Source organism: Apteryx mantelli, chromosome Z (genome assembly GCF_036417845.1).
Source record: "Apteryx mantelli isolate bAptMan1 chromosome Z, bAptMan1.hap1, whole genome shotgun sequence".
NCBI classification, from domain to species: Eukaryota; Metazoa; Chordata; class Aves; order Apterygiformes; family Apterygidae; genus Apteryx; species Apteryx mantelli.
The window spans coordinates 28,836,056-28,848,363 of record NC_090020.1 but is presented as its reverse complement, the minus strand read 5'-3'; the positions used below and the strand labels follow the sequence as shown (position 1 = coordinate 28,848,363).

At 34.8% G+C, this 12,308-nt stretch overlaps 1 protein-coding gene across 1 annotated transcript in view; it reads right to left on the bottom strand.

Moving 5' to 3' along the window:
- VPS13A (vacuolar protein sorting 13 homolog A) overlaps nucleotides 1-12,308 on the bottom strand; it is a 124,575-nt gene that overhangs the window by 34,029 nt on the left and 78,238 nt on the right. Inside the window, exons 48-55 of the mRNA XM_067315406.1 lie at nucleotides 11,903-12,298; nucleotides 10,916-11,020; nucleotides 10,682-10,827; nucleotides 7,008-7,047; nucleotides 5,885-6,013; nucleotides 5,013-5,146; nucleotides 2,793-2,922; nucleotides 618-853 (exon numbers count right to left, since the gene is read on the bottom strand). Coding sequence (XP_067171507.1) covers nucleotides 618-853; nucleotides 2,793-2,922; nucleotides 5,013-5,146; nucleotides 5,885-6,013; nucleotides 7,008-7,047; nucleotides 10,682-10,827; nucleotides 10,916-11,020; nucleotides 11,903-12,298 — 1,316 coding nt within the window. The remainder of the gene's footprint in view (nucleotides 1-617; nucleotides 854-2,792; nucleotides 2,923-5,012; nucleotides 5,147-5,884; nucleotides 6,014-7,007; nucleotides 7,048-10,681; nucleotides 10,828-10,915; nucleotides 11,021-11,902; nucleotides 12,299-12,308) is intronic.

Sequence of the window (12,308 nt, the reverse complement as noted above, 5' to 3'; positions counted from 1 at the left end):
TTTTGCAGTCTGGTAAGAAAAATTATTCAGCAGGAAAAACCTTGTTCCCAGCAACCTCATGGCTAAGAATGTGTATTATGGCAATGAGATATAAATGTCCCTTGAGCATTCAAAAAAGCCCCTGTATAAATACATCATAGCTCACACCTCTTACGGGTTGTATAGCTTCTTTTCTGTTCCTCTCTGATATGTTATAGTAAAAACACAAAGTATTAGATCTTTGATGTCTCCATAATTTCCCAAACAAAAGTAAAAAGAACTACAAGCTGTTACCGCATCAGAGTTTTGACTGAAGACCAAAATCTATTGACACAAAGCACCTAGCAGACCTTGCTGACAACTCCATTATCACCTCAAACTACAGACAGGAAATACTACCCTTCAGTGGACTGGGAAAGTTTGCTGCACATAGTTATGCTTAATATACTGCAAGAGAATATCCGTCTAAATATAGAATGCATGCATTTTCATTACAATAGGAAAACATATAATGATTTAATTCTAAATACCCTTGACTAGATTTCTTTTTCCTCCTCCCCTTCTCCCCAAAACAAAATTCAGTTAGTGAAAATACCAGAATTTAAACATTTTAGACTGTTGCACAGTGAATAAGTTACCTTGTAATTCCAATGTAGGACACCTCCTGTTTTGTGTAATTATTAACCAATGAAATTCCAACATCTTGTAAAGACAGAACAATTTCTTGTTCTGCTAGTTCTGCTTTTACACTTTCATACGTCAGTTTAAATACATTCTGATCTTCAGTGATTAGGACAATACGCTGCAAACCTTCAAAAAATGACACTAAATAGACCATCTTTCTACTGTCCAAGCTGAGTATTTCCATTCTGTCCTACAAACAAGAGAAGAAAAATTTTTACACATCTATTCACTCTACCCCAGCAAACAAATGGAAAAGTATTAGCAACGTGAACACAAACAGAAGACAATGTTTTAAAGGCATAGGAAAATTATAAAAATTTTAATCTTGAAGTTTTACAGCAGTCACATACATACACTTTTGAACTGAAGATAATGCTTTTTGGCACAAGCTCCAGCAAGCGGTATTGTTACTGCTCTGTGTTAGACCCTCACCTATGAGGTTGGTGATTGCACTTGTTACATATGGAATTTCATACATACAGAACATCTACTGATCTCAGTTACAGATGAAAACCAAAATATGGGGCCTTTTTTCATAAGTTAAGCAAATCTAAAATATCCCCAACAACACCCTCAAAATTCTATTAACATCATTAAAGTAAGATTTGAAAAATATATCTCTATTTTATCTAACATACTACTTTTAGAAAAAAGTCACAACTTTTTCCTGGACATTGCCATGTTACAGGTTTTTATGGCAATAATTACATGCAAGTATACAATTTTAAAATATTTGCATATATTTGAAAGTAAATGAAACTTTTGATATTTTACCTTCAGCTTTAATACAAAAAGCCTTTTAACAACTGTCTCAGTCTTCACTGTTTAGACTGTGAGGGCACTTTCATGTGCAACTAATTTAATGGCTCACTAAAGGCTAAAATGTCATGTGCAAGCTAATTGCTCACTGACACCGAAAGGGAAATTCTCCACATTGCCTGCTCCCAGAAGCCTCTAACTTTCATCAGATCCTTCACTGAATCAGTTCAGGAGAAAAAAAACAAAACAAAACAACAAAAACACCCCACACAACAACCACCCAACTAAAAGACTCCCAAATAAACAAAAAAACCCTCATTTTTGATTATATTGTTTTCTGCCATTTTTGTGAGATGCATTAGCACACAGAAGATTCTGATAAGCACCAAGACCGGCACATGTGGGTAGACAAAAACATGTAGCTGGACATGATGAGATGATGGGTGGAGTAAGAGAAGGAGACTGCTATCCCTTCTCTTCTCTCTTAAGTGACACAGTGCTTTTTTGCAAGCTCATCACATCACAAACAGCTCAGTAACTTAATTTGGCTCTTCATCACAGGAAAGTATTACAGAAATTACAGGAAAAAAACCTGAAGTTTCTAGGACTTTTGATTTACCTTTACTTCAGATAAAGAATCAAAAACTTATAAAAAAGTGACTAATGCCAAACAAAATATCTATGGATTTTCCTTTTAAAGTAAAGGAGAACTAAGGAATTTCTTTAAATAGCAGTCATGATAGAATGACATTAGCTACAATGATCTTAAGATCACTAAGACAAGGCTGCACAGGTCAGCATACTCTGTACCCACTTATTCTACAGCACCTCAGTTTGTATCATATCATTTCTCAAAGAGTAGACAAAACTGTAGTAGAAGATGAACCTTGAAAAGCAAACTAACAGGCCAGATGCAAGTGATTTAGGGTTTTTGTTTTCACCTCAACAACTACCATTGAATTTAAGTAGGTCCAAAACAAGACCAAGTTCTGAAGGTGAAAGCTTTCCTGTACTGCCAACACTAACAAAACATGCAATTTTAGCTACTCATGTAGTCTTGTATATCAAAGGCCACAAAAAAGTGCAGTCTTTTCTTTTCAAACTAATTCCACGTACGGTTAAGTAAAAAGGAAGTAGAGGCAGCATAAATGTCACTAGGCAAACAAATATTCCTGGCTTTTGAAAATGTATCTATGTAACAGTCATCTTTACTGACATTTGAACGAATCTGTATTGCATTGCCTGTGGCAAAAAAAAGCACTTAAATCGTTAACAAAGTATTGGGGGGGAGGGGAGTAACCACCTCCATTGGATGCATAAGAGGAGAAAAAACAGCCAGCATTAAAAGGAGCTCTACAAAATAAACATACTTCCTTTGGTGTAATTTCCTCAGTTCTCTTTCCACACTTCCATTTCAATTTTCTAGACCCTGTTGGGTCACCCCAAGTATACAACACAGCCTTATTTGGCTGAAGACAGTCTTCCAACTCACAGAGGGAGCTAAAACAAAAGTAATACAAAATATTCATTGGCATTTTATTTTCATATCAATGACTTTGCAGAGTCTAACATTTCAGCTGAAGAACCAAGAACACTTACATAATAAATTCTAATGAAAATTAAAACTTAAAGCAACATTGTTTATGTAACACATGCACAAAACCATTTTCAGAGCAGTAATAAAAAATGTTATATAGTTATACTTTTAGAAATACAGCATATCAGTAAATTTTTAAATATTCATTTTCTTCCCTGCTTGTAATTAATAGGGAAACTTAAACAGTGAAAAAAACAGGAAGCGGAGCTTATAAACTGAAAAGGAAATTCAGGTTTTGCTCTCTAACATAAATATTAGTAGAGGGGGGAAAATGTGCTCACAATCCATTGTTTAGGGAAGGTTTCTTCTGTGTGATTTGCTGAGGGGAAAACAATGTAGTGTTTAGTATCTGGATACAGTGGATATTTCCAGACAGACAGATTTTAAACACTACTCCATCTTGATACAGGTAAGAAAAACTGGCAGACTATCTTCTAAACTCTCCAAAGGTAGCCAATGCTGTGCATAGTTAATTACAAAAGCTGATCTATACATATTTGCACTGGGGATGCTCAAAAAACAGCTAAAAATTGCTAATCTTTTCAAATAACAAAGCAAGAAGTTGAATATATTCTTTATTTTAAGAGATGCATACAGCTGCAAGCCTAATTGGACTAGAAGTTCTTCAGTTTTTCAAGCACCAATTTCTAAATGACACTGCTCTGATTGCCTGAAAGGAAAAATCGAAGAGTCTGCTTGGCATTTACAAAGACACCAGCTAAAGATGTTGTAGATATACTTACACTGCTCAGCACTGCATGCTGCACAGTTCTAGAGTAAGCACAGTATCTGCACACTGTAGCAAAGCATTATGAAGACATTACAGAGTGAGACCAGAATCAGGATAGCTGCAGTCAGGTGGTACAAGGTAGGACTGATCCAGCTATGCTGCTCTCAGCCTAAGTCACACTAATAGGAGGCTTGGCTCCAGTCTCTGCAACATGCCTCAAAAGAGGCTCTGTGCAGATTAATGTGAATAAAAGAATTTGAGTTTTAATGGCTTGTCCATCTTTCTTCAAACCCTTGCCTCACACACATCAGGCACTTGAACAAAACCAAGACAGAACCCAATTTTTACTGGTTGCAGATAATTCACATTTGTTAAAATATTCTTAGTTTTCATCTGGTTTAATAAAACTTAAATAACTATCTGTCTTTCTCTCCATTCCCTCATCTCTCCCATAACTTTTGAATCCATTGCTCCAACTAAATCTGAACTAGATTTGACAGAACAATAAATATATTTAGAACTCCTCTGTTACTTATTCTGCACAAAACAGCACATGCATATTTCCAGAACAGCAAAGCACATCCAATGCAGGGATGTTACGAGAGAAGGTAAAGGGCATGGACACAAAATCAATATAAAATAAGACCATTAGTACTGTTGTGCATAAAACAGCTTCTTCATTTGTAGAAACAGGTCCCTGGTACTACATAACACTGCTTTGTTAATAATCCATCCTGTTCAATTTATAAAATAAGAGGCTTTTGGGTGCTCTGGCAAATTTAGACACCAATTCTTAAGACATAAGCTTTTCCCCTCCATTTTTTTTGCTTAGGCAGTTGAAAAGGAAAAAGAATTTTGGACACAGAACTCACAGATATACACTTCTCGCAGATGATTGATAGACTAAAAAAACAAGTTCCCATGTAAGGAGATGAGAGTATTCTACACAGTAACATTTTGATAGCTCCCTGCACAGCACTTTTGCATATAGTTAAATAAAGCAAGGAATGCTGATGTGTCTGTTTTGTTAATTCAGTATGTAATTCAGGCATTTTGCAAATGCATATACTTTATACATAAGCTTGCAAGGATAGATTAAAAGCACAACCAACAGACTGGTTGCATAATAGCAGTCAAGCCTGAACTTTACCACCACTTAAGTTATACTGCAATAATACTTAATATCAGCAAACACACTTAAAATACATGAAATACAGTTCACGTCTTCATGCAGATATCCATGCTAAAACTCTACATACATACCTCTGTCCATACTCAATAATTTCTTCTTTAGTATGGTTAATTAACAGAAATGGAGCTGCACCATCATGGTAATTAGAAAAGGTAATTACCGTAGAATGCTCAGTCAGGTTAACATCCACTATAATTCCTCCAAGCTATCAGATATAAAAATTACAAAGTAAATAACAGTGGTATGAATTTCTAAAATAGTAATTTTATGTATTCATGGTATTTTTGAAAACTTTTACACCCATAAGCTAAAATCATCAAAATCAACCTGTTTTAACATACCTTAAACATATTTTCCAATCATACCGTTATTTCAGGAAACAGACATTGCATTCATTGGTTAAAATTAGGAAGGAGTTCTGTACTCTCAAACTTTAGATTGTTAGTAGAGGAATTTTCCTTGGATCATTCATAGTCATCAATAACATCCTTCAAAACATTATACCTTTGAAAATTCACATATTTAAAAACTGCCTGCTAGATGAGACTATGTACCACATAGAAGTAAATTTAGTGAAGTCATGGTTACTTTTTAGAGTAACTTAGTGTTACCTTAAAACTAATGTAACTACTTTCAGTCTTAGATAGAGAACACTGACAAAACGGTCTGTGTTTCAGATTGGATAGGTTTACTTCTCAGAGGGGCACTTAAAATGAAATGCCTACATATATTTGTGTACACACATACAAGTGTAAATTAAATTATACTGTGGGGAGACAGAGGAGGACAGATCGAATGAAAATACTATACATGCATATATATAATATTTCCCTCACCTACAACTTTGCAATACTTGATTGTATGGAAAGGGAGAAAGATTTGGAGAGTGAAATGAAATACATATTTATGCTGCTTTACCTAATTTCTGAAACCAACCATTTACCTTGTTGTCCAGATGCAGTAAGAGACAGTTTTCTTGCTTATCAAAATTTATCTTCTTTGGGGGAAGATCAGAATTTTCAACTCTAACAAGTAATTTGTTGCCATCACTTTCAGGCCAAAAAGGAATGCACTAGAAAAAAATAGATAGTTTAAATTAAGTGAAAAACAAGCTAGATGTTAAATGGCATTTAAAGTTCATTTATTTAAATTTTAACCAAAACTGAAGTAAGCTGGATCACACACTCTGTTAGAATAGCTAAAAATAATTACTTAGCTGAACAAAAGAAGTAGAAAGTCAGAAAAATTCAGACTACAGTGAAGGAACAGAGAAGATACAGACCTAAAAGTGAAAGACGTAAGACTGTATGTAAAATCCACTGTATGTAAAATCCACTGTATAGAGTTCAGCAGAGCTAAAACACCAAAATGGCCCAGCTTGTCAATGAGAAAATTCAATGGACAAAGCTTTGTTTTTTCAATAAGAGATCTCTTGCCAAAAAAGTATAAATTACAAACGAATCTTATCTTCAATAACAAAAAAGCATATTAGCATAAATACTATGTTAAGTAACTGCAGTAAGCAGGACACTAGCACACCAGCTGTTCCTTTTTTTTTTTTTTTTTTTTTTTTTTTTTTTTTTTTTAATACTGAAGACTTAGGTAACTAAATCACAGAGGACATTCTGCTATTCACATCCACAACTGAATCACAGCCATTTTGAGTTAAAGATGATAAAATTCCACAGAAAATCTCTCTTCAAACAGTTTACATACTAAATGGATGAGAGAAGGGCAGGGAGGGAAAGAGGACAGAAATTTTAACTGTAACTGAAGTCCTACCACAGAAATGAGCTAAGATTAGCAATAACTCTCAGCTGTGTTCACAAACACACACTGCATTCTTTTAAAGACTGTGGTGGTTTATACTTATAATGAAAAGACCAGCAAGAGCCAAAGACTGTCTAGATAAATCATTTTTCCTGTATTTCAAACTGCTTATCTGCAACACTCAAAACTTCAGGAGCATCTCTCCAACACAGATTAAGAAATGAGATTTTTATATTCAGTTATGTCTGACCCTAGAATTAAATCTTCAATGGTGAAAGACTAGTTCACCAACTTACCATGCCACTAAGTTCCCTCTCCCATTGTTTCTCACACCACAGGAAGCAGGAAGACAAGGGAAAAAATATATAGTTAAACAGCAAGATTGAAGGTGTTATCTAAATCAACATGTATCCTGCAGACAAAGGAAATTGAAACTGTTTTGTAAACTAGCATAAAATACAGCAAGTAAGTCTCAACATGGAAACTAAGAGAGCTCAAAGGAAACGAAAAGAGAACCAGCCAACAATAAATTAAAGTTTGAAATCAAAAGCAAAACAAGTAAAAAGGATTGGCTAAACAAGAAGTAACAGAAACAACTACAGAAAACAGAAAAATAATTTTTTGCAATTGTCTTTAGTCACAGAATGTGTCACAAAATGATGTTTCCAAATCTTTTGCAATATGCTTGCAAAATGCTTCACCAGATGCTGTATTTATGCTTCAAGCTGTATTTGTACTAGTAACTTTATATTTAGCAGTGAACTTATATATAGTCTTGATCAAGATTCTTTTTCTTTTTTTAAGGATGTGTGCTGGTTGGCTGTCTTGTGTTACACCTAATTCGAAGCACTGTCCCTGACAAGCCTTTTCATACTGATCACTATCCATCAACTGTTGATTGCAATCTTTGCAGAAAACTGGATTTTTCTAAAAAAGAGAAAGTAGTGTTTCTGCCAGATGACTGCATTCCAGACAGGGAACATGTCCACGAGGAGAGGGGCTCTACATAAGGATTCATTTTTTTCCTGATAAGACAGACTGACTGTCACTAAGAAAGAACAGTCATAAAAGAGGAAAATGGCAGGAAGGACTCTGCTTAACTTAACATGACAAAAATTGAATTGGGGGGTGGGGAGGGAGGAGGAAGCCAAATGAATCAGCCGTAACAAGGATTAACAACAATTAATTACAATTAATTAACTTAACAATTTTGGGGGGTTTTTTGAAGATCAATCTAATCTTAAAGAATATAGTAAGAAATATTCAAAAAATCTGAGGCACTAATTCAAAAGTCTAGTTTAGCTAGCTAGTACAGTTCCACATCTCAAGAATAGCATCAGACTTGCTCCTGGAAATCTCTGCTAGATACACATAACTAGACTAAGAGTGTCTGGACCCTACTCAGATGTAGACGAGATTAAAAACATACTGGACTGAGCAATCCACACAGATGAACAACTTTAGGAGAATTAACTGTCACAACACAGAATTTCAGAAATTGCTTGTCAAATGGAAAAAAAAGACACATTGTGGAAAGGCACATAATTTGGGGAGTGGGGTCTGGAAGAATTTTAAGAGGGAATACAGACCCCTCCCTGTTAACCTCTGCTACTACTAACACATTCAGTAAACTGTCATATTTAATCTTTCAAAAGATATAAGGAGTGATCCTAAAATCTACAAAGTCATCCTTTGATACCTGATAAATGAAAGGAGACTGAGATAAATTAATACAATTATGAAACACTTGAGAAACAATGATGCTTTGGGGATAATCTACAAAATTCTGTAAGTATATCAATAAAAGAGTCAACACAAAAGTGCTACATACTGTAACTATATATTTGAACTTTCAAAACTATTGCCTTTGAATAGTTTTGGCAAAAAATTTTAAATGTCCCTGCAAAATAATACAGTTTATTCTACTAAGTCTTGTATTAGACAACGCCACATCAAGTATAAAAAAAGAAACACAAGGAATACTAACAATATGACTATATTTTCCCAGGGTAAGAGGTTAGATGTGAAATGGCCTATGAGACTACATGAGTCATTGTCATTTAAGAGCCTTATTAATGAACCGGCTAAGGAACCATGCCTTTATGGAACCAACAAAACTATGTAGGTTCAAACAGTCAGAGGAACATAAGAACACTAGAAAATGAGACAAGTGTGCAAGCTTATGGCATACAGTCTATTCTTGAATAAAATTAAAGAAATATTTTTGAAAAGAATAATAACTATTATAGGAGCCTACACTGACTTAAATATTTAAAAAAAAACCCTGAACACCACTGCGTACAGCTCCACAAAAAAACCTCTACATAACAATGACAGCAAAAACTCAAAGTAGCATGAAATTTCATAAATTGAAATAATAGAACTCTTATATTTGACATTTCATACCAGGTTCTGGTCAAAAAGGCAAACAATGAAAGGCAAATATCTACAGTATGAAAATACAAACTCTTGTATTTCTTTATTCCCATTAAATATCATTAATATAAAGAATTTAATACCATTCATAATAAAAACAGATGCTTGTTCCATTAACAATAATAACTAACATCAGTCAGGGATTTTAAAATAATCAGAGGCAGATAATGATTCATATGAAGCTTCATGAAGCTAATAAGGAGTTAATTTTGATCCAGCCAGACTACTACAATCCCAAAAAAAATCTTACAACTCTTTTGGAAGGAATGGAAGAGTTCATTCTGACCATTATCATGGAAAAGTTACTGAAGCAGATAGCCCACAGCACCAATAAATCATAACAATTTATCTGAAGGATTCTGATTTAATCATTATGCATCTGGTCATAATTTCTCTTCCATAATCAGTACAGATAAAATGCATATTTAAGGAGCATGTATTTAGGGTACCAAAAATGTAACTGAGAGATATGTTTACATGCCATTTAATATACATATACTTTAGGATTATTATAGTCTGCAAGCATTTTTTTTGATAACCATTAGGTATACCTACAGTCCTAAATAAAGAGACTTATGAAGTGCAGCACAGGGCCTTCTACAACCATACTATTTGTTAGAACAAACTCTTGCACTGTTTCGGACCTGTTCTCTTCAAGACCCGTATGGAGCAGAGGGAGTTCACTTTATAACTCTTCCCCAAAGGTAGTGTGGACCAGTTTTAGCTTTCACAGAGCTCCAACACTACCCCAAACAGGCTTTGCTTCTCCTACCTGATCTGAAGGTAGGCCACAATATGATGGTTCAGACACATGAACTTAAAATGCACTCACATACACACACAGAAAGAATTCAAAACACCATAACTGTATCAGGATGGAGTTATGCTGCAGTACCATAAGCCAAGTGCAAAAAGTCCACTCTGCAGCACACTAGCCCTAGGCAGCATGGGCAAAGCCATTTCTGTACCACTTGGCCTGAGGGCCAGGGATGCCCATCTGGAGATGATGCATTAAGCAGTAGAAAAAATAATAAATAAATAACATAATAATTAAAAAAACAAAAAAAACAAAAAAACCACAGAACAGCAGAGACACTAGTCCCAGAAGAACAGTTTGGAGCTATCTGAAGCTACACGAGGAATCTTCTTCCTGTGGGAAAATGGCATGACATCTATCTGCCAGGTCAGCCAAACCACACTATCAGGCACCACTGGAAAAACTGAACAGCAATATCAGCACTACTACAGAAAGAGATATTACAGTAACAATACACGTCTTTTTCCTCACATTAGTATATGTGATGCAGGTAACAGAGAAAACATTGCCAATTATCACGCAAGACAGGTTTACAACTTGTCGTAACGCAACGTTAAGAAGATAACAGAACACAGATAATCTGTTGAAAAAGCACAATATGTTCAGACACTGTCATCAGACACTGTGCATGGCTCATATTTTCTATCTGTAAGTGTCTAAATCTTTTTTTCCCCCCTTAGAGAAACAACTAGGAATAACTTCCTTTTTAAGCTTACCTGTTGCAAAACAATAGGAATCCACTTTTCCTTGCCTTCTTCAGACACTTCCAAAGTGTATTTGCTTCTATTTGAGATCATAAAAAATGGAGTGAAAGTTACAATTCTAGTAATATTAAAGCTGCTGTTGTTTATGGTGACTCCAACCTGTGAATTGACAGACACAGTTAGAAGTATGTTGTTCTTTTCTTACTTCATTTATATTTCCTAAGACTTTGAAAGATGTTTAACTTACTTGATACTCCTTTTTATGACTCTTGCATTTCACAGAACCATGACTTCCAACAGTGTCCAATGAAAACTGATCAGACAGTTCACTGTCAGTTACCATAAGCTGCACCTACAAAGACACACCCTGAGTTAATTTTCAATTTACAGACACTAACAACATTTAAAATCATAAACAGAATATATGTATACATAAACCTATATAAAAGCATACTTGAAATACTGATGTTTCCATTAAAAAATTCAAGATATGACTATTGCCACTTTTGACTCACACACAGGTATTTTCTGCCACCCTTAATTAAGGCTTTGTGGAGCAATCATTTTAAGTCTAAGACACTCCAGGGAAAGCAACAACATTGGGATCCAGGCCAAACCTTATCGCAATTTAAATCTCAAAGTACACAGAGTCACATCAACATAGCTTTGTCATTTCTCTGATTTCACCACTCTCACTGCTATTCTAAAATGTTCCCATATGTTACATTTACACAACATAATCCTCCAGCAGTAATACTCAGCATTAAAAATATTACATTGCAATCTTGAAAGATAAATTGCAACTTAACCTTAGCTTACTATCACCTCAGACCCAAACTAACAACCACCACTGCAAGTGTTCACTTTTCAAGAACCACAGCTGTACATTTCTTACACAGATACTTAGTCATATTTAGAATAAGGACATTTATTGAAGCAACTTAAATAAAATTCACTAATAAGTGTTTTTTAAAGAAAGAATTTCCTCTATTCCATTTCTCTCAAACATGAACATCTTTCTTAACAATACAGTTGATAATGTAGATTTCACATTTCAAACATATCTGACAACGTGCTCTCTTATTCTGTCTTTAGACACAGATACATTAGTTTATTCCCTTCACTGAGCATAACACAGTATTATTATAGATCACTTTCAAAGTGTAAAAACACTTTTATTTAGCAAGATAGGAGAGTACAATACGCAGTTATCAGATTTTATTAACTATAATACCTTGTTGTTTTGGAGGAAGTTTTTGGGCTGGAAAGAAAAAAGCAGCGGCTTTTTGTAATCCGGAGGATGCTTGCGATGAATACCATCAGCTTTGTACTGCAACATTCGACCAGTTTTATTTACCATCCAATATGGACTGTGAATTGCTATGACCATCTGCCCAGCTGTGTAGGTCACGTGGACAGCAATATCCAATTCAGTCTTATCCAACTCGGTGATGCAGTAAAATGTTGTGAAGCTGATATCTGGTAGATTACTTTTTATATGGTACTCACTTTTCCAATTTTGATCAAGATAGTTAAGCAACTGTAAATCTAGCTTTGTTTGATCCAAGACTGCATTGTGAATCTGGGCTGAGCAACCATCTCCTAAAGTGTCATATTTGTTCCCATTTCCCTTAAAAAAA